This window comes from Primulina eburnea, chromosome 6, assembly GCF_022965805.1.
Source record: "Primulina eburnea isolate SZY01 chromosome 6, ASM2296580v1, whole genome shotgun sequence".
Taxonomy (NCBI): Eukaryota; Viridiplantae; Streptophyta; class Magnoliopsida; order Lamiales; family Gesneriaceae; genus Primulina; species Primulina eburnea.
This window is the reverse complement of record NC_133106.1, coordinates 31,151,941-31,177,426: the sequence shown is the minus strand read 5'-3', so window position 1 is coordinate 31,177,426 and position 25,486 is coordinate 31,151,941. Positions and strand designations below refer to the sequence as shown.

The window sequence follows — 25,486 nt, the reverse complement described above, 5'->3', positions numbered from 1 at the left end:
GTCAACATATAAACACACAACAAGTATCCTACCCCCATTCCTAATTTTAATAAAAAGTGTATGCTCATATGGACATTTTCGAAAACCTTCTCTCAAAAAATAAGCTTCAATTCGACTATACCAAGCCCTTGGAGCTTGTTTTAATCCATATAAAGCTTTTTTCAATTTATACACTTTGTGTTCATTTTCAGTTTTAATATAACCAAGGGGTTGATCAATAAATACCTCTTCTTTCAACTCTCCATTCAAGAAAGCCGATTTCACATCCAATTGAAATAAAGGCCATGAATTTTGTGCAGCTAATGCGATCATCAACCTGATTGTATCATGCCTTGCAACAGGAGCAAAAACTTCTTTATAATCGACACCATATTCTTGCTTGTAGCCCTTCGCTACTAGACGTGCTTTAAACTTGTCAACTTCGCCATTCTCTTTTAGCTTCGTCTTATACACCCATTTTACGCCAATGGTCTTTTGCCCTTTTGGAAGCTCCATTAACTCCCAAGTGTTATTTTTCTCTATGGCTGCAATTTCAGCATCCATTGCATTTCTCCATTTTGATTCTTTAACTGCATCTTCAAAAATTACTGGATCACAATCTGAAAATAAAGCAAAATGAGTGAGTGGATCCTCATTATTGCTAATTCCTTGTACTTCATAATCCTCCATCCATGCAGGCCTTCTTCTAATGCGTTGAGACCGTGAACTACTAGCTGTATCAGTTTGTTCACTTGATAATATGCCATTAGTTTCATCCGGTTGACTTTGTGGGGTGGATGGAGTCAAATCTGCTGATTGTTGTTCCTCCTGTTCATCAAACTCACTTAGAAGTTTTTGTCCCACTTGATTGTCTTGCCATGTCCAGAATCTGTCTTCATCAAAAATGACATCACGACTAATAACAATTTTTTTTGTGATTGGATTATATAACCTGTATGCTTTTGACTGATCACTAATGCCAAGAAAAATGCATTTTTCTCCTTTATCATCAAGCTTTTTCCTCTTCTGATCTGGAATATGAGCATATGCTATGCATCCAAATATTTTGAAGTGATTTACATCAGGTTTGCGTCCATTCCAAGCTTCTTCAGGTGTCATATTTTTAACAGCAAGTGTAGGACTTCTATTCAAAATGTGACTGCTCCAGTTGACTGCCTCAGGCCAGAAATTTTTTGGAACACCACTCTTAGTCAAAAGACTTCGCACCATATTCAGAATTGTGCGATTTTTTCTTTCACAAACACCATTTTGTTGAGGAGTATAAGCTGCTGTAACTTGTCTCTTGATGCCATGCATTTCACAAAAATTTGCAAATTCTTGTGAGTTGTATTCTCCACCTTGATCTGTGCGAAGAACTTTAATTGGGCTGCCAACTTCTTTCTCAACGAACACTTTATAATTTTTGAATGCTGAAAAAGCTTCGGATTTTTCTTGCAAAAAATATACCCATATTTTTCTTGTAAAGTCATCAATGAAAGTAATAAGATATCTTTTACCTCCATTTGACGATGGATTTATCGGCCCACAAATGTCGGAGTGAATCAACTCCAAAGGCTTCTTTGCTCTACAAGATTTCCCATGTGGAAATGGAATACGATGTTGTTTGCTAACAACACATTCTTCGCAAATCTGAGATGAAATTTCAATTTTAGGAAGACCTGACACCATATTTCTTTGTTGAAGTGTCTTGAGACCACCAAAATTTAGATGTCCATAGCGAAAATGCCACAGCCAAGTTTCATCCTTCAATCTTGCTGAAAAACATGAATTAGTTGTATTGTGAAGATACAAAGGAAACATTCGATTTGCTGTCATTTTTACTTGAGCAATTAAGCCCAACTTCCCATCTTCAATTCTGCAGATACCGTCTCTAATAGAAATTTCAAATCCTTTTTCTTGAAGCTGGCCAACACTAAGCAAGTTTGTTTTCAAATCTGGAACAAGAAGAACATTAGATATAGTGTGAGTAGTGTTATTTTTTGTTTGGATTGTTACCTTTCCTATTCCCATTACAGAAACTTTGGAATCGTCACCGAACTTCACACTATCTCTAAATGTTTCATTCAACTCCGAAAATGCAGACTTGTCTCCACACATATGGTTGCTGCAACCTGTATCCAAATACCACATGTTACTGTGAGTTTCTTCCTTGGCTTGACAAACCATCAACAAGGACACTTCATCATCCTTTTCTGCAAAGTGAGAATTTTCATGTCCTTTGGATAAATTGGTTGTGCATTCTGATTTGTAATGCCCAAACTCATGACATCTGTAACACTCTACATTGGATTTGTCTACCGTTTTTGATCTATAGGTGGTTGATTGGTGACCACCACGTCCTCTTCCTCTTCCTCTTCCTTGTGAATCATGAGCATAATTATCTTTAGCTCCTTGTTGTGAGTTTCTGCGATCATTATTGCTTCTTCCTCTGCCTCTTCCTCGATCATATTTATGAAAATTTAAAGGATGTTTGTTTGTTGTAGCTTGTAAAACTTGCTCTTCTTTTTCTTGCTGAGCCATTTTTTGTTCATGAACCAACAGTGAGCCTTGCAATTCATCAATGGAAAGGACATCGAGATCTTTTGACTCCTCAATTGAACAAACAACATAATTAAATTTCGGTGTCATCGATCGAAGAATCTTCTCGATGACTGCTACATCTTCTATCTTTTCTCCATGGACACGCATCTTGTTGACAATGGCCATTGTTCTTGAGAAAAAATCAGAAATTGACTCTCCAGACTTCATGCGAAGTGTTTCGAACTCCGTGCGAAGTGTTTGAAGCAGTTGCCTTCTTGCTTTATTTGATCCTTGATATTTTCTTTTCATCGAATCCCAAATTTGCTTGGAAGTTTCTTTGCTAAGAATAGTTTCCAAGATGGACCGATCAATGGCTTGGAAAAGATAATTCTTTGCCTTCAAGTCCTTCAGCTTCAGCGCTTCTAACTCCGTCCTTTGCGCTTCTGAAAGCATAACATCAGCAGCTGGTTCTGATACACCAGAATCCACAACATGCCAATATTCTTTGGACCTCAAGAAGTTCTCCATTAACATGCTCCAATGATCATAATGACCATCAAACCGTGGAATAGCCGGTTGAACAAATGTTGTGTCTGATGCCATTTGCTATTTCTATTATTCCACTCCACTTGTGTGGCTCTGATACCACTGTTACTTTATTAACAAACAGGAAACAGAGGAATGAATAGGGAAGATGAAGTGAGATTTATTTCTTACTTAAGAAATGTTTACAACCTTGTGCTCATTATATAGAGCTGAAAATGGATAATAACAAACAACAAATAACTCCTACAAAAAAGGAACGTTCACTACCAGACTTCCAAAAAGACTTGGTAAACATGGACTTGGTAAAATAAACAAACTAACATTAAACAGAGAACTAAAGAAAACAAACTTGAACTATTAAAAACCTTGACTTCAACAACAACGATAAAATGTTAAGATTGAAATTTGAGCTTAACTCAATAAAAAAAAAAAAACTAGCTCAAGAGAGAAGATTGTCTGTATCGATCCATTATGATCTCCTAGTTTTTTCATGTATCATGCCAACAGTAAAGAAGCATTATTTTGAATGAGCATTCTAAACTGCACGATCTACAGATCATATAACTAAGTAGGTCCATTAGTCTCTTTATTTTCCTGTTTGAGTTTGAAAAACAGCTAGCCTCGATTACCTGTAAGAGATCAGGTTCATGCATTTTCCCCTATATGCTCCGTCACATTGAGCATGTTTTGGACAAAACGCTATAGAGTGGGGGGGATCCCACTTGTAATAATCCTATAAAAATCTACATATATTAATCATGCAAGAAACTAACTAAATACAGTTGGGAGAAATTTGGATGAAATGGCCAAAGAAAAGTCACGAGAATCATAAATGCTCAATTTTTACGTAGCAAATGAACCAGCAAAATCGAGAAATAAAAGTTTTAAATGCATGTAACCCAATAAACTCATCATATTAAGCTGCTTTTTTATATATAAGAAAGCATTTGTAAATTGTAATCTAAACATTCTTCAAAATCTGAGTTCTACATTTTCTCGATCCCGTTCTCCTCCCCCGAAATCTGCCAATACGAGGATGGCCAAGGTCAGTCGTGGGCGGCCAGGGCCGTGCCTATTAAGAGGCAAATGAGTCCAATGACTCAGGCTCATCTCTTTTTTGGGGCCCAAAAATTTTTTAAAAAAATTATTATATATAATATTAGTTATTAGATAGTCCAAAACCAAGTATTTATTAAATGAAACTTGCTTAGCATGTCATCGATTTATTCATCAATCTTCCTCAATATTCATCTACAGACAAGCCTTAATCGATTCCAGTCATTGCGTCGTCTCTAGGTTTGATTGGAAGACCCGTGAGGAGCTGTAAGTCTATTTTCTTGTATTTGCTTTGTTGGGGCTTCTAATTTTTTATTGTAGTTTTTTTACTTTCTTCGGAGCTTTATGTGGTATCTATAATCTACGCTTTTTGACTGAAATTTTGGTGGATGTAATGCTTATCCGGCTTTCAAATGCTCATATTGCTTATAAAATCTTGTTGACTGTCCTGGTCACAGTAGCATGTGTAAAGCGAAGTTTCTCAAAGATAAAGCTCATCAAAACTTTTCTCCGATCAATCATGTCACGAGAAAGATGGAATGGATTGGCTATGTTATCGATTGAGAAAGAAATTACTGAACAACTGGATTATACAGACTTGATAAGTATTTTTAGCTCTAAAACTGTTAGGCGAGTTGTTTTCTTGTGATCATTTTGGACATGTTTGATATTTTTATTCCTTTAGTTTTTTATATTGTCTTTGACGTATTGATTTAATTTGAAAAATTGCTATGGAACGAAAAAAAATATGAACACACATTATGATTCGAAAGCCACTTTTTAAAAGTTAGACTCAGGCCCAAATATTGTTAGGATCGGCCCTGTGGGCGGCTGTGCAATAGTCGGTTCGGTTCGATTTTCCTAAATTTCAGTCCGGTTCTTCTGTTTTGTGCTTTTCGAATGTCTAATTGGAAAACCAAAGCATTTTATTTTGCTCGGATTTGGTTTTCTTCTATTATAATTTAGTTTATACGCTTGAGTAATTAATAAATTAAATCATAAATTAACTCCAATGTTTTATTAAAAAATAACTGGTAATCGTTTGAAAATCCATCTAAAATTCCAAAAATTCAAAGATTTTATAATTAAATAAACTAACCATTTAAAACAATTATTGAGTAGCATAACTAAATATCATAAAATGATTGAAAACATTCATTTAATATTTTGCGTAAATGTTCAGGGACTTTTGCATGTATTAATATTACCCTTTTAAATATTTTAAAATATTATATATAAATTTTTAAATATTTAATATTTTGTATTACATGTGAAATGGTGGGTTCGGTTTTGCAGTTTTAATTTAAAAAAACAAAAAAAAAAACGAATTACCAAAAATCAAAATTGAGACGACAAAAAAAAAACCTTTTAAACCGGACAAAATTGTAAAATTGTTGATTTATCAAAATTAAAAACCAATGATAACTATACACTTTCAATATTTTAAAATGTATAACATGACAAACACTACGTTTTATTGTTATTCTAACTAAGACAATTATTAAACCAAACACAAATAATCCAAAATTTACGACCATTAAATGAATACCCTAATGTTTATAGGCAAAAATTTGTATGAGACGGTCTCACAAGTCGTATTTGTGAGAGAGATTTCTTAGTTAAGTCATGCATGAAAAAATATCATTTTTTATGCTAGGCATATTAATTTTTATTAAGAATATGAGTACGATTGACCTGTCTCACGTCACACGAGACCCACATGTTAACACCAGCGTGTTTATTTAATTTTTTAATAACCATCGGATTCAATTTCATGTGAATAGCCTCACAACAACCAAACCCGACCGGATAACCGACCGTCACCAATTCGAAGCGATCCAAATACTGAAATATCCATTCGGTTCTCTCCCCGACCCCGCAGACCTATTCAAGACCGGCGAGGCCATTCTTCCGACATCTCTGCTGCCATGAGCAGCGCCAAATCCCGCAACTTCCGCCGCCGTGGCGGAGATGACGATGAAGAAGACGACTCAGCCACCCTTTCTACCTCTGTCACCGCCAAAATTAAGGGCGATTCTTCCACCAGGAGGCCACATTCGGCGTCGAGTAAACCCAAGAAAACATCGACACCAACCGCTAAGAGCCTCCTCACCTTCGCCGAGGACGAAGAATCTTCGGAATCTCCATTCTCTCGTTCCTCTTCCAAACCTGCCTCTTCCTCCTCGCGCTTTTCTGGCAAATCAGCTCATAAGCTTACCTCCTCTAAAGACCGAAGTACCCCTCACCCCCCATCATCTTCTCTCCCCTCTAATGTCCAGCCACAACCCGGAAGTTATACAAAAGAAGCCCTTTTGGAGCTCCAGAAGAATACTAAAACCCTCGCCGCTCCTGCCCGTAATAAGCCCAGACACGAACCTTTGATCGTTCTGAAAGGTTTGGTGAAACCCATTATTGCAAACGACTTCGATTCGGAGAGTGCTGGAAAAATCCAAGATTTTGAAGATGATGAAGTGATTTTGAAAAACAAGAGTGGAATTTTAACCGTGGAGAGAGATGATGAATCGGATTTGGCTCGGCTGGGAAAACTCGGGTTGGGGAAAGGTTTGCGGAACGATGATGAAGTGATTCCTGATCAAGCCACGATAGAGGCAATTAGGGCAAAAAGGGAGAGGCTGAGGAAAGCTAAGGCCGCAGCGCCAGATTATATAGCATTGGATGGAGGGAGTAATCACGGTGCAGCCGATGGTTTGAGTGATGAGGAGCCAGAATTTAAGGGGAGGATTGGGTTCTTTGGGGAGAAAGTTGGTGGTGATAAGAAAGGCGTGTTTGAAGACTTTGAAGATAGGGCGATGCCAAAATATAGGGTCGTTGAAAGGATTAGTGATGAGGAGGATGAGGAGGACAAGATGTGGGAGGAAGAACAGGTAAGGAAAGGGTTGGGAAAGAGGCTAGATGACCATGTTGTGAATCAAGGAGTGGGCGCTAGTGCTAGTGGTGTGGGTAGTGTTCATCATAGTGCTGTTGATTCGCAACAAAGTTTTGGATACTCGGGTATCGTACACCCTGCAGTGCAAAATTTGGGCGGTAGTAGTTATAGTAGTATTGGAGGAGCAGTTGGAGGATTATTTGGTCCGGATGTAATGTCTATATCTATTCAGGCTGACCTCACCAAGAAAGCTTTGAACGAGAACTTGAGTAGGGTTAAGGTATATCTTTCTGATTGTATGAGTTTCTTTGCTTTTCTGTTTTCGATATGAAGATATATCACACATGGAGGTTTTTTTTTTATTACGTGTTATATAATATTTGCCATTTTAATTGTTTGATTATATGAGCTTTTAACAATACAATTCAAGGTATCACATCTTCTATTTTCAGGTATCTCATGGTCGAACTATGGTGTCATTGGCAAATAATGAAGAAAATCTGTCTTCCTCATTGCTTAATGTCACTAGTCTGGAGGATTCTTTCTCTGCTGCCGGTGAGAAGTTCCTCTTTATGCAAAAGCTTCGTGACTTTGTTTCTGTTTTATGTGAGTTTTTGCAGGTATGAATTATTTTAATCATGGATTTTGTTTTTTTATAATATTTTATCGACTGACGCACGCGCCTTCTAAGATTTTGTGTCAATGTTGTTCTTGTTTGATATATTGTGAAGTATGAGGTTTGGCTTCATTACACATTACAATGACATACCCATTAAATTCTCAATCATGACAAAATTTAGTATGGGGGGATATATCGCTACTCACGTTGGTTTTTTTATTTTTCTTTCTTAGTTCGAGGGTACTGTATCTTACCTACTCTGAATTTGTTCTCCTTTTCCACTGCATGAGTTGTGGATGAAGTAGAAATCCATGATGACATGATAAATATCTAAGAGAAAACTGCTGCAAAATGATTGCATTGGAAGAAAATATTGTGACATAGAATATAAAACCATCAATGTTAAAGACAATTCAGAACAATGGGGTGGACATATTGTTATACCTTGGTTTAGTCAGCTTAGTTGACAGTTGGGAAACTATGTTGCATCGACCGTAAGCTTGAAATCACCACCGTACATACTGAATAATTGATATCTGGATAAGTGAATGTTTGGTTTATTTAAGTTGACTTCAGTTAGTTTTTTCCCTTGTAACTTCTAAGATTTCTGCCTTCACCTAGATTGTTCTTCCTCGGATTTTCCTTTTCTTTTACTTTTTTCTATTTTTGGAGACAGAGTGGGAGGAGTGAAGGAAAAGCAATTATATTTTTGTTCCCTCGCAGTAATGTTTACCTGATCCTGTGTGAACATAGGGCAAATATTGATGACTTTATATATGCAACACTTTGTGGGTTAAAACAATTATCATTAACATTTTGTTAGTTGACTTTTTCCCCTTCTACTAAAAGATAACTTATTGGTGGTCAATTACTGGACAAGTCGGTTTATGAAGTGTTTATACTTTTCAAACCTTTTGTTTTACTCAACCTTCCATTCTGTCATATGATTTGCAAATATCGGGTGATGCTTGTGCTGTGGTTACCGGTGTTGCAAGTTGGCGTTTTTTATCTTACTTGTTTCTTGCGTGGTGACCGATAGGTTGGCTTTATTGATATCAATTTTTTTCCCCGTTTTGTAGCATAAAGCTCCTTTCATCGAAGAACTTGAAGAACAAATGCAAAAACTTCATGAAGAACAGGCAAGGGCCATTGCAGAAAGAAGAGCAGCAGATAATGATGACGAAATTCCTGAAATAGAACAGGCTATAATTGCCGTACGCGCAGAATTCCGTAAAGGAGGAAGCAACTCGGCAAAAATAGCTGCTGCAGTGGCCGCGTCTTCTAATTCTAGAGCGTTAAAAAATGCACCAGTAGAGCTGGATGACCTTGGTAGAGATTTGAATCTTAAAAAACGAATGGATATGGCAAGAAGGGCTGAAGCTCGACAAAGACGAAGAGCCAAATCCGACTCTAAAAGAAAGTTGTCCATCGAAAACGATAATTTTTATTCACAAATGGAAGGAGAATCGAGCACTGATGAAAGTGATAGTGAGAGTACAGCATATGAGTCAACCCGTAATCAACTGCTTCAGGTTGCGGATAAAATTTTTAGTGATGCAGATGAGGAATATTCTCAATTTTCAATAGTGGTAGAAAGGTTTGATAGATGGAAGAAAGTTTATGCATCAAGCTATTTCGATGCTTATATGGCATTGAGTATACCATCTATATTCTCTCCCTATGTGAGACTGGAGCTTCTGAAGTGGGATCCACTACATGAAGATGCAGACTTTATTGATATGGCGTGGTAAGTACCTTCATAAACAATTGATGTAATTTTTTGGCATAGAAAAATCATTGATGTAATTTTTTGGCATGGAAAAATCATTGTACAATCGCATAGGTATAATAGTCAGAAAATTGAGGTATCTTGCTCATTTTCACCTAATTTGATGGGTTATCAATTTTGGCTAACCACTTTGCCTATATCTGCACTAGCTGCTACTTGTCTAACGCTTTTTAGTATCTCAAAAAATTAATATGTAATTATGTTAACAAATCTCTTCTAGTCCTTCTCTCTTCTGAAGGTGTCCGTTGACATCACAAAGATTGTTTGCCATGCTATTATGATACTTGATAATTAGTGGTTTTTGGATTGATTATGTTTTCCCAAAGAGTTCTCTTTAGAGTCAAGTGATGGTAGTGCTGAATCCTAATTATGTGAGTTGATAACATTTCATATTTTTCTATCCCACATGTTTATGTAATTTCGGTGTATTCCAGGCATTCCGTGCTATTTGCTTATGGTGTACCTGGAAACGAAAATAGAAATGGAAGGGATGATTCTGAGGCTGACTCTGATGCAAATCTTATTCCTGTATTGGTCGATAAACTTGCAATCCCTATTCTGCACCATCAATTAAGTTCTTGTTGGGACACGCTTAGTACCCTTGAAACAACCAATGCTGTATCTGCTATGAACTTGGTCGTGAGATATGTAGATCACTCCAGCTCGGCTCTTGGGGACTTGGTAGCTGTGCTCCGTGATCGTCTGACTAATGCTGTAGCTGATCTGATGGTGACGCTTAGTTTGAATTCATATTATGTATTTGTGAGACTATCAATTAAATTCTTTTTTTAGACGATTTATTCCTCTGATTTATAATTAATAGGTCCCAACATGGAGCCCAGTCGAAATGAACACTGTATCAAATGCAGCTCGAGTTGCAGCATATAGGTTTGGTACGGCGGTTCGGTTGATGAGAAACTTATGCTTGTGGAATAAAATTCTTTCTATGCATGTGCTGGAGAAGATTGCTCTCGATGAACTTTTGTGTGGCAAGATTCTTCCGCATCTTCACGTCATACATTCTAATATTCATGATGCAATCTTCCGAACTGAGAGAGTCATTGCTTCAATGAATGGCGTTTGGACGGGTCCAAGTGTTGCAGGGGATCGGAGGTATGATAAATACGGTTTACTCAGAGTTGCTTGAAGGCTTTTTCCAATTTGTTAGACTGGATAATTTCTCGAGATTGTCCGTTTTTATAAACTTTTTTGTTTTTGTTTTATTTGGCATTGTAGTCGAAAGTTGCAGGCTTTGGTGGACTATTTGCTGCTGATTGGGAAAACACTAGAGAAAAAGTTCGTCTCCGGCAACATGGAAACGGAAACTGGTAAACTCGTTAGACGGTTGAGGAAAATGCTGGTGGAGCTGAATGAATACGACCATGCAAGAGCTTTATCAAGAACGTTTAATCTCAAAGAGGCACTCTGATCTGATTATCAAGTTCTATACAGTTTTAACAATAGTATACTTGTATCAAGCACGCTCAACCGAGCTCGTTGACACGAGCGTATTAATGGTTTTTCTTGAATTTATTCTAACTGATGTGCAGATGTTCTTGTTTGGAAGCAGTTTCATGATTTTATTTGATTTGGCTGTGGTGCTCTATTGGCCAAGAAGGGATGGGATGGTTACGAAAAATTGTTCAATCTCAATTTCAGGATCACGAGATGGATAGAGTAATATCATTACTTGGTGAAATAAGCCCAGGTAATATAAATTCTTTGAAGATAATGATTTTCCTTAATAATTATGTGGCAGTATGTATTAATGCTTTTTAATAACCTTTTTGAACATAAGTGTATATTTTTATCGGCTTCAAGATGAATTATGATGTTTATATTAATTTGAAAAATATAAATGTAGAATGAAGTGTTTCGCATGTTATAGTTGAAGGGCAAAATTTCAGTCCATATTATATCTATTAATATATGTTAGACCCTTTATATTAAATATTTCGGTGTGAAACACTTTAAAAAAACCAAAACAGTCCCTTAAATTCTTTGCATGATTTTCCTTCCTTCATTGCCGATTGTTATGATCTTGATTTTTCCGGTTAGGAACATGATAAACGGGAACAAGAGTCTCAACAAACATGTCATTATCAAAGTTTAGAAAATATTAGCAATCCGGTAACGACTAAAAGTAAAACTAGGGTGGTCTCTCGTCCGATAGACAGAGATATTGTCATCAAACATTTCGAAAAGATGACGTTTCGCTCTAGTGATATGCAAGCCAAATACAAATATTGATTGAAAACTTAAAAAAAAATTGCCACAAAGAGGTGGTGATAGAATTTTGACGCGACACATGAAGAAAAATCATCCAGTATAATTGGTGTTGGTTGTTCTTAAACTCAAATTTGGGTATTCTCTTCTCAATCAGGCAACGATTTTCAATTTTTAAATTTTGACGAAGCTAAATTTAGAGAAGAAACGGTTAAATTTTATACAGTTGAACAATTTTGTCTTAGTTTAGTGATAAATTTTGTTTAGAAAATTAGATTTCAACAAGTGCAAATCTTTCTATTAGATTTATCACACGAAATACTTTCAAATGCGGACTTAAAAAATTAGTCGTTGATAAAAAAAAAAAGATTTAATTAAAGAATTTGTTAGTTTAAATAATAAAATTTCTTTGTGTTCGGATATTTGAAGTGATCATTGAAAAAGTTGCTCATATATTGGTATTACATATTGTTGGGTGCAATAATTGTCTCTGCTTAGTAGAGCGATCGAACCGTGGTGCTTGAGCTACTGTGCAGTTTAAAAGATTTGAATTGCACCATTACTACTAGTTATAACTTTTGGTAAAGCGGCAAACGCTCAGTTCTACACATATCATTGGATTGATAATTTCTGAAACATTAAAAAAAATTGCTTACATATAGAAGTTTTTTTGGCGAAACACACCGAGTACAAAAAATTTCTCAACTTAATATTTGTTATTTTAGAAGAATGCGGTTTAACTTATGAAGTTTTTTCAATTTCTTTGATAATACCAGTTCAAATACTTCTAGTATCACTGAGTATATTGAAATATTTAAACCATCACTAGAAATTTTTAATTAGGTGCACATTGTTGAAAAATAATTTAAAATGTGTGTATTGAATATTTGAATGTTGAAAATAAGAGTTGTAAATATTGAAAATTAGTGTGTGATGATGTAGGTGATTATGAATTTTATTGTTGGATTATGTGTAAAGAAACTCTATAAATAGATCTCTCATTTGTAAAGAAAATCACAATTGAGTAGAGAGAAAAATATTATAAAGTGTGTAGTTTGGTAAATTTTGAGAGTTTGAGATTTTTACTTTTTACCATAAATTTTTACTTTTTCACAACACGTTATCAGCACGAAGCTCTAAAAGTCCTACATACTTTTCCAAGCTCCAAACAGAAGAAAAAGGTAACAAAATTCAAATATGGAAAATGCTATGAGCAAAGCTGAAGTTTGCATACCCGATAGTGGTACAACGCACACTATCCTCCGAGTTAAAAGATATTTCTTGGAACTAAAACCAACAAAAACAACGGTGAATACAATATCAGGTCCTGTAGACTTGATTAAAGGATGTGGTAAAGCACAATTTTGTTACCTAATGGTACAAAATTTTTGATCAATGATGCTTTATATTCACCACAATCGAAAATAAATTTGTTGAGTTTTAATGATATATATTCTCATGGGTATGACACTCAAACAATGAATGAAGGGAATGAGAAATATATGTGTCTTATCACATATAAATCAGGAAAGAAATATGTGATTGAAAAACTACCAATGCTCCCTACTGGATTGCATTATACACATATAAGTCTCATTGAATCAAACATGGCAGTTGATAATTCTTCGATATTAACCAATTGGCATGATCGATTGGGACATCCTGGTTCAACAATGATGCGAAGAATTATAGAAAATACACATGGTCATACACTGAAAGACCAGAAGATCTTTCAGAATAATAAGTTTCAATGTAAAGCATGTTCTCTTGGAAAACTTATTATAAGACCATCACCAGTCAAAATCCAAACTGAATCACCAATGTTTTTTGAACGTATTCAGGGTGATATTTGTGGACCAATCCATCCACCATGTGGACTATTCAGATACTTTATGGTATTGATTGATGCCTCCAGCAGATGGTCACATGTATGTTTATTGTCAACTCGAAATGTTGCATTTGCAAGATTACTTGCTCAAATAATAAAATTGAGGAATCAATTTCCCGATTATACAATCAAGAAAATTAGACTTGATAATGCTGGTGAATTTACTTCCCAGACTTTCAATGATTATCGTATGTCTATGGGAATCATTGTTGAGCATCCTGTTGCTCATGTACATACACAGAATGGATTGGCCGAATCATTGATTAAACGTCTGCAAATGATTGCTAGACCAATGATTATGAAAACAAAGCTCCCTATTTCTATATGGGGACATGCAATTTTACATGCTGCTTCATTAATTCGCATCAAACCAAGTGCATATCATAAATACTTCCCATTGTAGCTTGCATTTGGTAAAGAACCAGACATTTCTCATTTGAGAATTTTTGTATGTATGGTGTATGTGCCTATTGCCTCAAAGAAAGGTTGGAATTTATATCGGTTATGATAGTCCATCAATCATTTGATATCTTGAACCTCAGACAGGCGACGTGTTAACAGCACGTTTTGCTGATTGTCATTTTAATGAGGAAATCTTCCCAATGTTAGGGGGAGAACAGAAACATACCGAAAAAGGAAATTACATGGTATGTATCATCATTGTTACATCTGGATCCAAGAACAAAACAATGTGAAAAATATGTACAACAAATTGTACACTTGCAAAGAATAGCAAATCAAATACCAGATGCATTTGCAGACACAAAAGGGGTAATTAAATCATATATACATGCTGCAAATGCCCCTGCTCGAATTGAAATTCCAAAGAAACAAATGGAACATACTCATGATGTCATTAAACGCCTGAAGCGTGGAAGGCCAGTCGGTTTCAAGGATAAAAATCCTCGAAAAAGAAAATTCATAGAGAAACACGATGATCACAAAATAAAGAATGATGTTTCTGAAGAAACAGATGATGATCACAAAATAGAGAATGGTGTTCCTGAAGAAACACATGATGATGAAAATGTTCTGTCAGAACCACAAACTGACGAGAATCATGAAATCTCTATCAATTACATTAATACTGGAAAAATATGGAACCGAAAAGATATAGAAGAAATTGATGATATATTTTCTTATAATGTGGCAATCGACATCATAAATGATAATGAAGATCATGAACCAAAATCTTTTGGTGAATGTAAAAATCGGCAGGATTGGATAAAATGGAAAGATGTCATCCAGGTTGAATTGGATTCGCTAAATAAACGTAATGTTTTTGGACCTATAGTCCTTACACCTAAAGGTGTAAAACCTGTTGGATACAAATGAGTTTTTATTCGAAAGTGAAATGAGAAAAATGAAATAGTAAGATATAAAGCTCGACTTGTTGCACAAGGTTTTTCTCAAAGGCCTGGAATTGATTATGAAGAAACGTATTCTCCTGTGATGGATGCAATTAGGTTTCGGTATTTGATTAGCTTGGTAATATCTGAAAATTTAGAAATGCGTCTTATGGATGTTGTTACAGCTTACTTATATGGATCACTTGATAGTAATATATATATATATGAAAATCCCTGAAGGATTTAAGATGCCTGAAGCACAAAGTTCAAAACCCAGAGAATGTTTCTGTGAAATTACAAAGATCATTATATGGGTTAAAGCAATCCGGTCGAATGTGGTACAATCGACTAAGTGATCACTTGATGAAAAAGGGATATGTAAATAATTCAATATGCCTTTTTGTTTTCATTAAGAAAACAACATCCGGATGCGTAATTATTGCTGTATATGTTGATGATTTAAACATCATTGGAACGGATAAAGAAATTCAAGAAGTTGTGTCATACTTGAAGGAAGAATTTGAAATGAAGGATCTTGGAAAAACCAAGTATTATCTGGGTTTACAAATTGAACAAAAAGAGTGTGGAATGTTTGTTCACCAGACCAATTATACAGAAAAGATCCTTAAACGTTTTAATATGGATAAATCAAATCCTTTAAGTACTCCAATGGTTGTTAGATCATTAAACATAGAAAAGGATCCATTCCGTCCATGTGAAGATGATGAAGATATTCTTGGTCCAGAAGTACCATATCTAAGTGCTATCGGTGCCCTTATGTACCTTACAAATTCTACAAGGCCTGATATATCTTTTGCCGTGAATCTGTTGGCAAGATTTAGCACATATCCAACAAAGAGACACTGGAACGGAATTAAACATATATTCCGTTATCTACGAGGAACGACAGACTAGGGATTTTTGTATTCAAAAGATGCTAATCCAAGTATAATTGGTTATGCTGATGCTGGACACTTATCTGATCTACACAAGGCACGTTCCCAAACTGGATATGTATTTACTCGTGGAGGCACTGCAATATCTTGGCGTTCACAGAAACAAACGCTCGTAACAACTTCATCAAATCATGCGGAGATTATTGCACTACATGAAGCAAGTCGTGAATGTGTGTGGTTAAAATCAATGACCCAACATATCCAAATCTCATGCGGATTATCATTCGACGAGAAGCCTGTGATACTATGTGAAGATAATGCTGCATGTGTTGCTCAAATGAAAGAGGGATACATAAAAAGCGACAGAACTAAACATATTCCTCCTAAGTTCTTCGCTTTCACCAAGGAGCTAGAGAAGAATAAATGTATTGATGTTCGTCACATTCAATCAAGTGAAAACTCATCAGATCTCTTCACAAAGGCACTACTTACGACAATATTCAGAAAGCACATATATAATATTGGGATGCGCAATACCTACGACAATATTCAGAAAGCACATATATAATATTGGGATGCGCAATACCTACGACAATATTCACAAAGGCACTACCTACGACAATATTCAAAATAAATGTATTGATGTCCATCATGTTTTGTTGTCTTATAAATTCGACCAACTACAAATAGATTTATTTATTAAAAACATTATTTTGTACAAGTCAGATAAGAAAAAATATGAAACAAAAATCAACAACAAAATGCAAGGATTTTGGCTTCAAGATTATCGGAGAAAAGTCGACCAAAACTAAAAATTTGTAAATTTAATTTTCGTTATGTGAGTTGATATGATTTGGATTTTAGTCTTATAACTTGTCAAAATTTAATTTTCATCCAGCAAACGAAATTTTTTTTATTAGTTTTTATGTAGCAAAGAGATTTTTTTTGTTCTAGTCTTTTTTTGTGTGCAAGACCACTAAATCTACCTAATGTTATTTATTTGACGCAATCATATCCTCAGTAGCTTATGTTGCTTAGATAATTTTAATGTGCATAACATAGATTTTATTCTTGTCATACGAGTCATATAAGAGAAAATCAATATCATTAATGTCTTCCAACTAAAATATATTCTAAAAAATCATAGTTATTGGATGAAAATCAAAATTTAAAAAATAACATGACTAAAACAAAAAAAAAAAACAAATCAACTTACAAGTCTGAAATTTCAATTTTTCTTAAGAAAAAATATAGGTTACACCACAACATTTGAATATACATGCTCGTGTGGCGTCACACCCTATTCATGTAATATCAAGATTCAAGAGCAACACGAGACTAGAATAATCAAGTACTTTTGCAATCTTTATCTTCTGTTCTCAAAAATATTCTTCAATATAAAATTTTATTTATTATTATTATATAATAGGCAAAAACTTGTGTGAGACGATCTCACGGGTTGTATTTTGTGAGACGGATCTTTATTTGGATAATCCACGAAAAAATATTATAACGTTTGGTTGGGGTGATTGGGTAGGATAGATAATTTTATCCTACTCTATCCGGTGTTTGGTTGGGGTGATTATTTAACCAAGTCAATCCCTCCTATGAATGATTAGGTTATATTAGGTAGGTTAAAATAATACCTCCTCACCCCCTAGGATTATTTATCCCACTCTTAATACCTCCTATTTTTCCAATTTTACCCTTCTCCTAAATTCAAAATCACCACCACTTCCCGCCTAAAATCAAACTTACCACCACTTCCCGCCACCGACTGCCGCCTCCACAACCGCCGCCGGCCAACCACCGGTCGACCGCCGACGGACCGCCAACCGCGGCCGAGCACCGGCCGACAGGCGATGGACCGCCGGCCGACAGCTGTTTAGCGACAGTTTGTAAAAAACCGTCGCAAATAGCGACGGTTTTTTTTCAAACCGCCGCTAAATGTCAAATTTTTTAGTAAGCAAAATAATTCAAAACCAGATCGGCGACGGTTTCTCAAAAACCGTCGCTAATAGCGACGGATTTTTTTCCGGAAACTGCCACCATTTCCGACCGGCCGCCGCCGTCGCGAAGGGGAAGGGCAATTTCGTCTTTTCATCCAAAAATTCAAACTTATCCTACACTTAAAAATCTTACCAAACATAATATTATTTTACACCATATATTACAATCCTACCAAAATCATTTTCTTTATCCTTTACGTACTAATCATTAGTTTATCCTATCCTTCCTATCCTTCCAACCAAACGCAGCCTAAGAGTATTACTTTTTATTGTGAATATGGGTAAGGTTGACCCGTCTCACAGATTGTGATCCGTGAGACGGTCTCACATGAGACCTATTTTATATAATATGAATTGTTTTTTTAATCCTATAATATGTATTGCTGAAAAATACACATACCGACACGCTTTATTTTATTTACTATTACGAAATTTACCAAGCACAAGTTGGTCTCAAGCAGAGAATGTATGTGATGTGTTCCAATCCAATTACAATTATCATCTTTTGTTCATGATATATCAAATCATTCCAATAGCAAAGATCTCATCATATGGCACTCCGTATTCGATCTGCCCTATCGATAAAAGAAGACGACCCTTTTTGTCACACGCACGGCTCCATTTTGGTCCCCATTTTCTACACCAGCACTATCGGTCGGCACTATTAATTTTGTTAGTCGACTTTATTTAAATTATCACCACTATTCCGAGGTAATATGGGTTCTTGATGACATCAGTATCAGGCTGTCATGACGTATTTTCAAGCCTAAACAGTGCTCAAGCACTTGGCTTCCAAGTTCCCGGTTTTATGCCCTATAATATAATTAGTGACATTTTAGGTATCAGTCAATACCTTCTTAAAAGTACAAATAATACAACAGATAATAAAGGCTGTACATGGCAGGTACAGCATATACACAAAAACTGCAAATTTAATCTCGACTTCAAAGCAACTACTAACTATCGGCCAGACTTCACACGGATTATTTGTGTCAATCCTACATCTCCAAGTGAACCAAACAATTTATAATCCACAGCTGGGTGGGGTGGGGTGGGGTTCAACGGCTGGTAAACTTACCAGGAGGACCCTGAGCCCATGATGATGGCTTGAATCCTCCAACTAACAATTTTGACACGGATGACGCATTTATCTTCCTCCTTTTAGCTTCCAGCTCCAAGCGTCTTTTATCAGACTCCGAAGAACTGGATGGTCCAGAAAAAATTGAGGCGGCTTGAATTAGTGCCCTTTTGTTTTTTCTATTCTTTTCAAACTTGGTAGCAAATTTAACACGTGATGCAGCCGCGGCATCCTCTTCAGAACGAGGAAGAAGTCTTAAACCAAATCCGGATTTCCTAGAACTAGCTTCTTCTTCAGCCACTCTTTTCTTTTGATCCCTAAGTTTGGCTCGCAGTGATTTGTTCAAGGAATAATCGTCTGAATGCATGGCATCTGAAACTCGCTGAAGACGCACCAGTACTGGCTCAGCTTCTTTCTTCTTCTTCATATCTTTCTCCTGGTGCTCCAGACGGTAAAAGGGATCTGCCAGCTTGTTCTTATCTGAAACCGACAATAAGGTTATGTTTTTATGACATACGAGATTGATTTGTTTATCAAAGAAAACTAACCATCTTCCACTGGCAGCACCAAAGTTTCAGCATCTTCAGCATCATATTCCTCGATCTTTTTTCGAGCTCCACTAATAATCACATACTCGCAACTTTTCGGATCTGTTTGAATGACAATCTCATGTCTGCAGCATGCAGACTTCATTGAAAAGCTCCATATCTGGAAACAGCATAGATGACTATAACCATCCACAGCAACAATGCACGAAAACTAGTTGAGCATTTGTGTTAAACAACAGTATACCTTTGTAGAATAATAATTTCCCACTTGTTTTTTCTCAGCATTGAACCGCACACCTTTTGCAATCATGGACTCACATCCACCACACCATATATTAAAAGGCATCTCAAACCTGTAAAATCAAGAGCATAAGTTATGAATTCATCATCCTAAGCATCTTAAACACACTATAGATATCACAACACACTTTCAATCATTGTGTCAATTGCAAGACACAATTATTCCTTTAGTGCATGATTGATGAGATGCACAATCATTTGTTATTGGTTTCAACTCGGACGCTTTCATCGATGATATAATAATTACCATTACAAGTCACGAGTCTCTTCACCGCCAATATAATTGTGACAGACACAATACACAGTTCATTTTTAAATTGATAAAATTGTGATATGAATATGCTTACGCCAGTCACAGGAAATTAAATTGTGTCAGACCAACTGCCCCATGAAGTATCAAAAAACTCTTTTGCCTGTATGGAGGGAAGCTGGTCTACATTGCCCTCATCGAAACAAACTAAAATTTACATGACAATGTCTGTCCACGAAACAAGCTAGTGCATTCCATGGAAATTCCAATCTCTAAACAGTTCTCATAATCAATGAGACATTTGGCCATAAATTTTCATGGTATCATTTCATCGTTTTTGTATCACCCAGGAGCATCTTTCAAAATGGACTAAAAGCTGATTGTTCAGCTCTACTGTGAAAATTCCCAAAGGGAATCCTAATCCAAAAAATGCCACGGTACATTTCTCTTGTCGAGCAATTGCGATTAAACAAAAAAAATTACAAGAATTTTTCTATAGGCCAGTTCCTCAGAAAAAAAAACAAAATAACAAGAAACTAATCACTAAACTTGCCTAACGCATTACCTTATTATCAAGATGCCTTGATCGATTTTTCTTGCTCTCTCCCTCAAAGCATGTTGACCATGAAATTTGTTCAGCCCACCCTGAAGAGATGAGCGTATAAAAATATGGAATATATGTACATACTAATCATGACAATCAATTAAACGAATTACACTACACAGTACCTTTTTTGGATCCCATTCCGGTGGGTAGTAAAAATTATCTGCCCTTGCAGCTGCAAGAGATGACTGCAGAAACCAAACGAATTCACTTTCAATCACTTGATAAACAAAAGTTTAAGCAAAACCAAATCCTAGAGAATAAATCAAGTGGAATAACATATAAAGAAGTAAATTAAGGCAAATAACAATTTATAACTCCTTGTAAACGTGGAAAATATATAAAACAATCGGTGCTTGTAGGCAAGATGTTCAAACAAAATTCAAGATAGAATATTTTTAGTAAAGAACGAATTTGCAGAAGCTCATCTTATTTATAATCAATAGAAATCCAATTCAAATTTCATTCCTGTAATCTGAACATTCATTGCAAAATCGTTCACTTTTCACAAATCAAACGTATTATTTCCATAAATCCCCAGACAAATTTTTAAAAAAAGTACAACAAGCATAGAGGGATATATAGAACCAGAAGGCTGACAAGGAAACTGAGCCTCCTCCAGAGTCCCATCCCCCCAAAATAACATCAATTTTTCTATTTTCATGAAAATTTCACCTAGAATTATTTCAACCTCTAAGTCAGTTTTAGGTCATTTTCATGTCTCAAACCCTATTCAACTCAAACTCTGGAGAAGCAATTAATTCAACGATTATCTCATAAGAGTGGCTAATGTTTCCACCATCCTTCAAACCAGCCAACAAATCGGGGTAAAAACATCTAAAACAAAGTTCAAACCGAGAATTCAATTCATACATAACCGCACAAATCATAAATCCTGATCCAGCAATAAAACCATTAAGTAAACCAAAAAAGAAATAAATTACGCACCATTTTGTGATAGTCACTCTCTTTTTCCGATCTGATTTGAAGAAGGCGAGCTGTTGATTTCTAGTTTTCCGCGAAGGTCTCGATAATATTATGCGAGGGATTCCGAGTGGGGAGAATTTAATCATTGCTGAAAAAGTAGATGCCGCGACGTCGTTCGATTAGTGGCCTCTCGACCCAGGCCCAATCCAAATTCTATTGGGCTATTATGTAATTTTAGGATGTACAACTTACTACACATGGTCGATGTTGAACCCAAATTACCGAGGACAATTTCGGCCTGGCCTATTCGAGTAAAATGCTAAACCCATCCAAAACCAAGACTTCAAATGGACTTGTGTTACGGACTTGGGCCCATTGTTATGAGATGAGCCAGGGTCCGAGAATAATTTTTTTTTATTTATATATAAATACTGTTGTTAAAAAAGATTGAAAAATTAAAAATCAAAATTCAAATTTTCTAAGTGTTAATATTTTTTTTAAAAAAAATATTTTAAATAATTTTAATTTTTCATACTATAAAAAACTAAAAGAAATAAATGTATTTTAGAGATTATAACAAACATAACAAGATACTAATTTGTCGGGGTAATATTAATAAGCAAAAACTCGTGTGAGACGGTCTCACGTGTCGTATTTTGTGAGACGGATATCTTATTTGGGTCATCTGTGAAAAAATATTACTTTTTATGCTAAGAGTATTACTTTTTATTGTGAATATCGGTATAGTTGACTCGTCTCACAGATAAAGATTAATGAAACGTCTCACAAGAGACCTACTCATATTAATATTGGATCAGATCAACTATAAACTCTTCCAATTCGCAACTCAAGTTTGAGTAAATTAATATTACAAGAAAGCATGAAAATACCCTTTAAAAAAATTTAGTTTGGGCTTAGCTTAAGCTAAGTGATAAAAAAATACTAATTAAATATTAATATATGTGAGATCGATATTTGGACTCGTCAATCATTTACTATAACTTGATCTAGTCTCATTTCTAGATTTATTTTTAACCGAAAGCGTAAGTCAAGCTTTCGTCGACAAGTTTTAACTTTGACTAAGTATAACATCACGATAATCTAATTGATTACTACAAGCCGTATTTTTCTGGTTAAAATATGTAAAAAACTAACACAAAAATATGGAAGCAAATTTTAAAACATCATTGTATGAGGGCAATTGTAAACTCCAAAGTAAGGTCAACCGTTTCACGTAATATTAAATGTTTCACGTAATATTAAATATTGCATGGACAATTAAGCAAAGTCGCTAGACACGGTAGTCTTTATTTATGTCGATGTATTTTGTTGAAATATTCAAATACTTGACAATTTGAAAGACTATATTTTTAATAATTGACTTCAACTTTTAAAGATCAATGATTATTTATATGGCTTACAAATCCGACAACTAAAACCCCAACATTCATCGAATTTTGATAAATATATCGATGTAATGTTGAAGACAGGGTTTTAAATTTACCCGAGTTATTATTTTTTTTAATGATGTAATGGTGAAGATAGGGTTTTATCATATCAAATAGGTAGTGTCACCTCAATTGTGGACACAGAGGTAGATATGATTGACATACAACACATCAAAATTGTACTATATATAGAGTTTTGGGTTTATTTCATCCCACCCATGTGGGCATTGCCTCCATGATAGGATGGATGACCAAGATTTGTCCATGCATATATATGATCCACTTTTTTTTTGGAATTGTATGTGTGGCAAGATCTTATCCGTGGAAATGAAGTGAGTGTAGTGAGTGCCCACATAGGTAGGATCTCATCTACCAGAGTTTTGATATGCTTACCCACCGTGTCTACCTCTGTGCCACCAATGACTTATCTATTGGATGTAAATTTGGATATATTTCATCATATCCAATAGATGAGTGATACATCATTGATGGGTAATGAGATGAGCCAAATTCAAATCTACAACGAAAATATATATTTTTGGCATAAGGTCATGTCGGAGATCCGTCATATAAAATTGATTCATGCGACAATCTCATAGGAGTTTTTTTTGTATTTATATAGATGTAATATGGTGTTCATTTAAGTACATAAATTGGTCGAAGTTATTGATACCTACGAACACGATTCAGTATGCCTGATTGAAAGAAAATGAGACCTCAAAAATTTGCAAACCATTGATTTTAAAAAAATGGAAATTGTACAGCGCAAGTCAACGCAGAACAGGTAGTCAAACATGTCGATCTTATGAGGAAGTCAAACATTCATATATCCAATCTTCACAATTGTATATATCGTTTTTATTTGAGAAACATGTAAATGTCTTGGACTTGGTCACTGCAGTTGACTCAAATTGGTCTAGTATAATTTTATTTTATTTTTTAAAAAATAGAGTTTTATGTATATCTTATATATATAATTGTTACATCCTACATTAAAATAAAAAATAAACCTATTCTTAATAATTTAATAGTTCTATTTATACTGCGAAAAAAATTTAAAAGATACAAGGTTTGTTTGACTTACAAATTATAGTACATAATATGAAACACGAACATGCATGATTTCGGTTTAGGAGTAAAGAAATGGTATATTCCCGAAGAGGCGTTGGCTTTTCATCACCTAAAAAAGTTGAAATTAAATTCAACAAATCATGTTTCATTCTCTAAAAATATTTATTATTATATTTAGCATAATCAATAAAATATTAAAAATATGAATGTAGGGTTTAATATAGAACCCAATAATAATAATAATAATAATAACTAATATTTCTTCACAAAATTGATATGCAAGACAATCTATATAAGTTTTGATGATTTATTATTTGTTATAATTGTGCGCCTTGATGACTAGTAATGTATAAGATATATAGATATAATAAAAAAAAAACCCCATTAAAACAATTGAAGCGAGCCAAGTTGACATTTAACTTGATAATCCAGTTGACAAGTTGATGAGCAGCAAATACAACAGAGACTTGACAAATCCGATAAATGTAATATATACCAAGAAAGTAGAATCGTTGAAGTTGTCTGTCTCACACTCCCACCTCTCAACTGCACCCTGCAATTTATATACATGGAAATCAATTCTCTGACCCCTATATATCTATGAACACCAAACCATTTCCATTCAATTAAGGCAATCTCAATTCCCAAAACAACAAAAACACACAAAAAAATGGTTCGTCCAATCCCAATCTCAATCCCAATCCATATAAGTGATACTTTCTCCTCCATCCCTCTAGCAATAGGACTGTTTGTCTCAGCGTCACTCCTAGTCGCCCTCTGTGCAAGCATGCAAGACAAATCCCAAGAAAGTATGCTTCCAAAACGACTCATGAGCCGAACACGCCCCTTAAGTCGCCGTTAGTATTACCTAAGCAACTGAAAACAAGTCTCGCAGCATGGCGATCATGTCTTTAGTTCATGGCAAGAAATCAAGGCCGGGACTCCGGTGCCGGGAAAGAAGAGATCGGGGTTTGGCAGAAGGCGATATTGATGGGGGAGAAATGCCAGCCGCCGGAGTTTCGGGGGCGATCTACTATGATTATGATGGGAATAGGGTCCCGGAGATGCCTAAGTCACCGAGAGCGGCCCGTTGAGAGGTTTTACTTTTCTTGTGGAGAAAAGGATCATTTGGATGTAATGAATGGGTCAAATCAAATGTATATGTCTTCTTTGGTTTGATATGAAATTTTCCTGTTTTTCTCCATTTTTTTTTCAATTTTAATAAGTTATAATTATAATTTATAATGATTTGGTTTAAATAAATATAAGTTGAAGTCAGAGACAATTATAAGTATACAGTAAAACAGTTTCAAAAAAAATATGAAAAACATATTTCATCTATTACTAGCTATTAATCTAATAGAAACAAAAATATTAGTCTGTTTTTTGATTTCCCAAGTTTGCCCCTTATTTTATATCACAATTACATTTTTCTTTTTATTTTTTATTCAAAAAACATTTTTTTATTTTTTTTT

General features: G+C 35.2%; 2 protein-coding genes across 2 annotated transcripts; one reads left to right on the top strand and one right to left on the bottom strand.

Moving 5' to 3' along the window:
- The first annotated feature begins 5,911 nt into the window (after positions 1-5,911).
- Positions 5,912-10,918, top strand: LOC140834238 (transcriptional repressor ILP1-like). Its single transcript, XM_073198985.1, has 6 exons — positions 5,912-7,289; positions 7,462-7,629; positions 8,708-9,375; positions 9,852-10,146; positions 10,241-10,530; positions 10,654-10,918. Exons 1-6 carry the CDS (start codon positions 6,051-6,053, stop codon positions 10,844-10,846), a joined length of 2,853 nt encoding a protein of 950 aa, XP_073055086.1. The 5' UTR covers positions 5,912-6,050; the 3' UTR covers positions 10,847-10,918.
- Positions 10,919-18,613: 7,695 nt separating this feature from the next.
- LOC140834237 (uncharacterized) lies at positions 18,614-21,652 on the bottom strand. The gene is made up of 6 exons (XM_073198984.1): positions 21,514-21,652; positions 20,691-20,753; positions 20,527-20,606; positions 19,656-19,764; positions 19,412-19,571; positions 18,614-19,343 (listed from the first exon to the last, which is right to left on the bottom strand). Exons 1-6 carry the CDS (start codon positions 21,514-21,516, stop codon positions 18,844-18,846), a joined length of 915 nt encoding a protein of 304 aa, XP_073055085.1. The 5' UTR covers positions 21,517-21,652; the 3' UTR covers positions 18,614-18,843.
- Between the last annotated feature and the right edge of the window lie 3,834 nt (positions 21,653-25,486).

Excerpts from the sequence above, each read along its gene's own strand:
- LOC140834238 (XM_073198985.1), top strand. The coding sequence starts at position 6,051 with ATGAGCAGCGCCAAATCCCGCAACTTCCGCCGCCGTGGCGGAGATGAC. Across the intron at positions 7,630-8,707 it reads TTTTATGTGAGTTTTTGCAG|CATAAAGCTCCTTTCATCGA; the intron begins GTATGAATTATT and ends CCCGTTTTGTAG. Across the intron at positions 9,376-9,851 it reads GACTTTATTGATATGGCGTG|GCATTCCGTGCTATTTGCTT; the intron begins GTAAGTACCTTC and ends GGTGTATTCCAG.
- LOC140834237 (XM_073198984.1), bottom strand. Across the intron at positions 19,765-20,526 it reads CAAGGCATCTTGATAATAAG|GTTTGAGATGCCTTTTAATA; the intron begins GTAATGCGTTAG and ends TTGATTTTACAG. Across the intron at positions 19,344-19,411 it reads GGTGCTGCCAGTGGAAGATG|ATAAGAACAAGCTGGCAGAT; the intron begins GTTAGTTTTCTT and ends TGTCGGTTTCAG.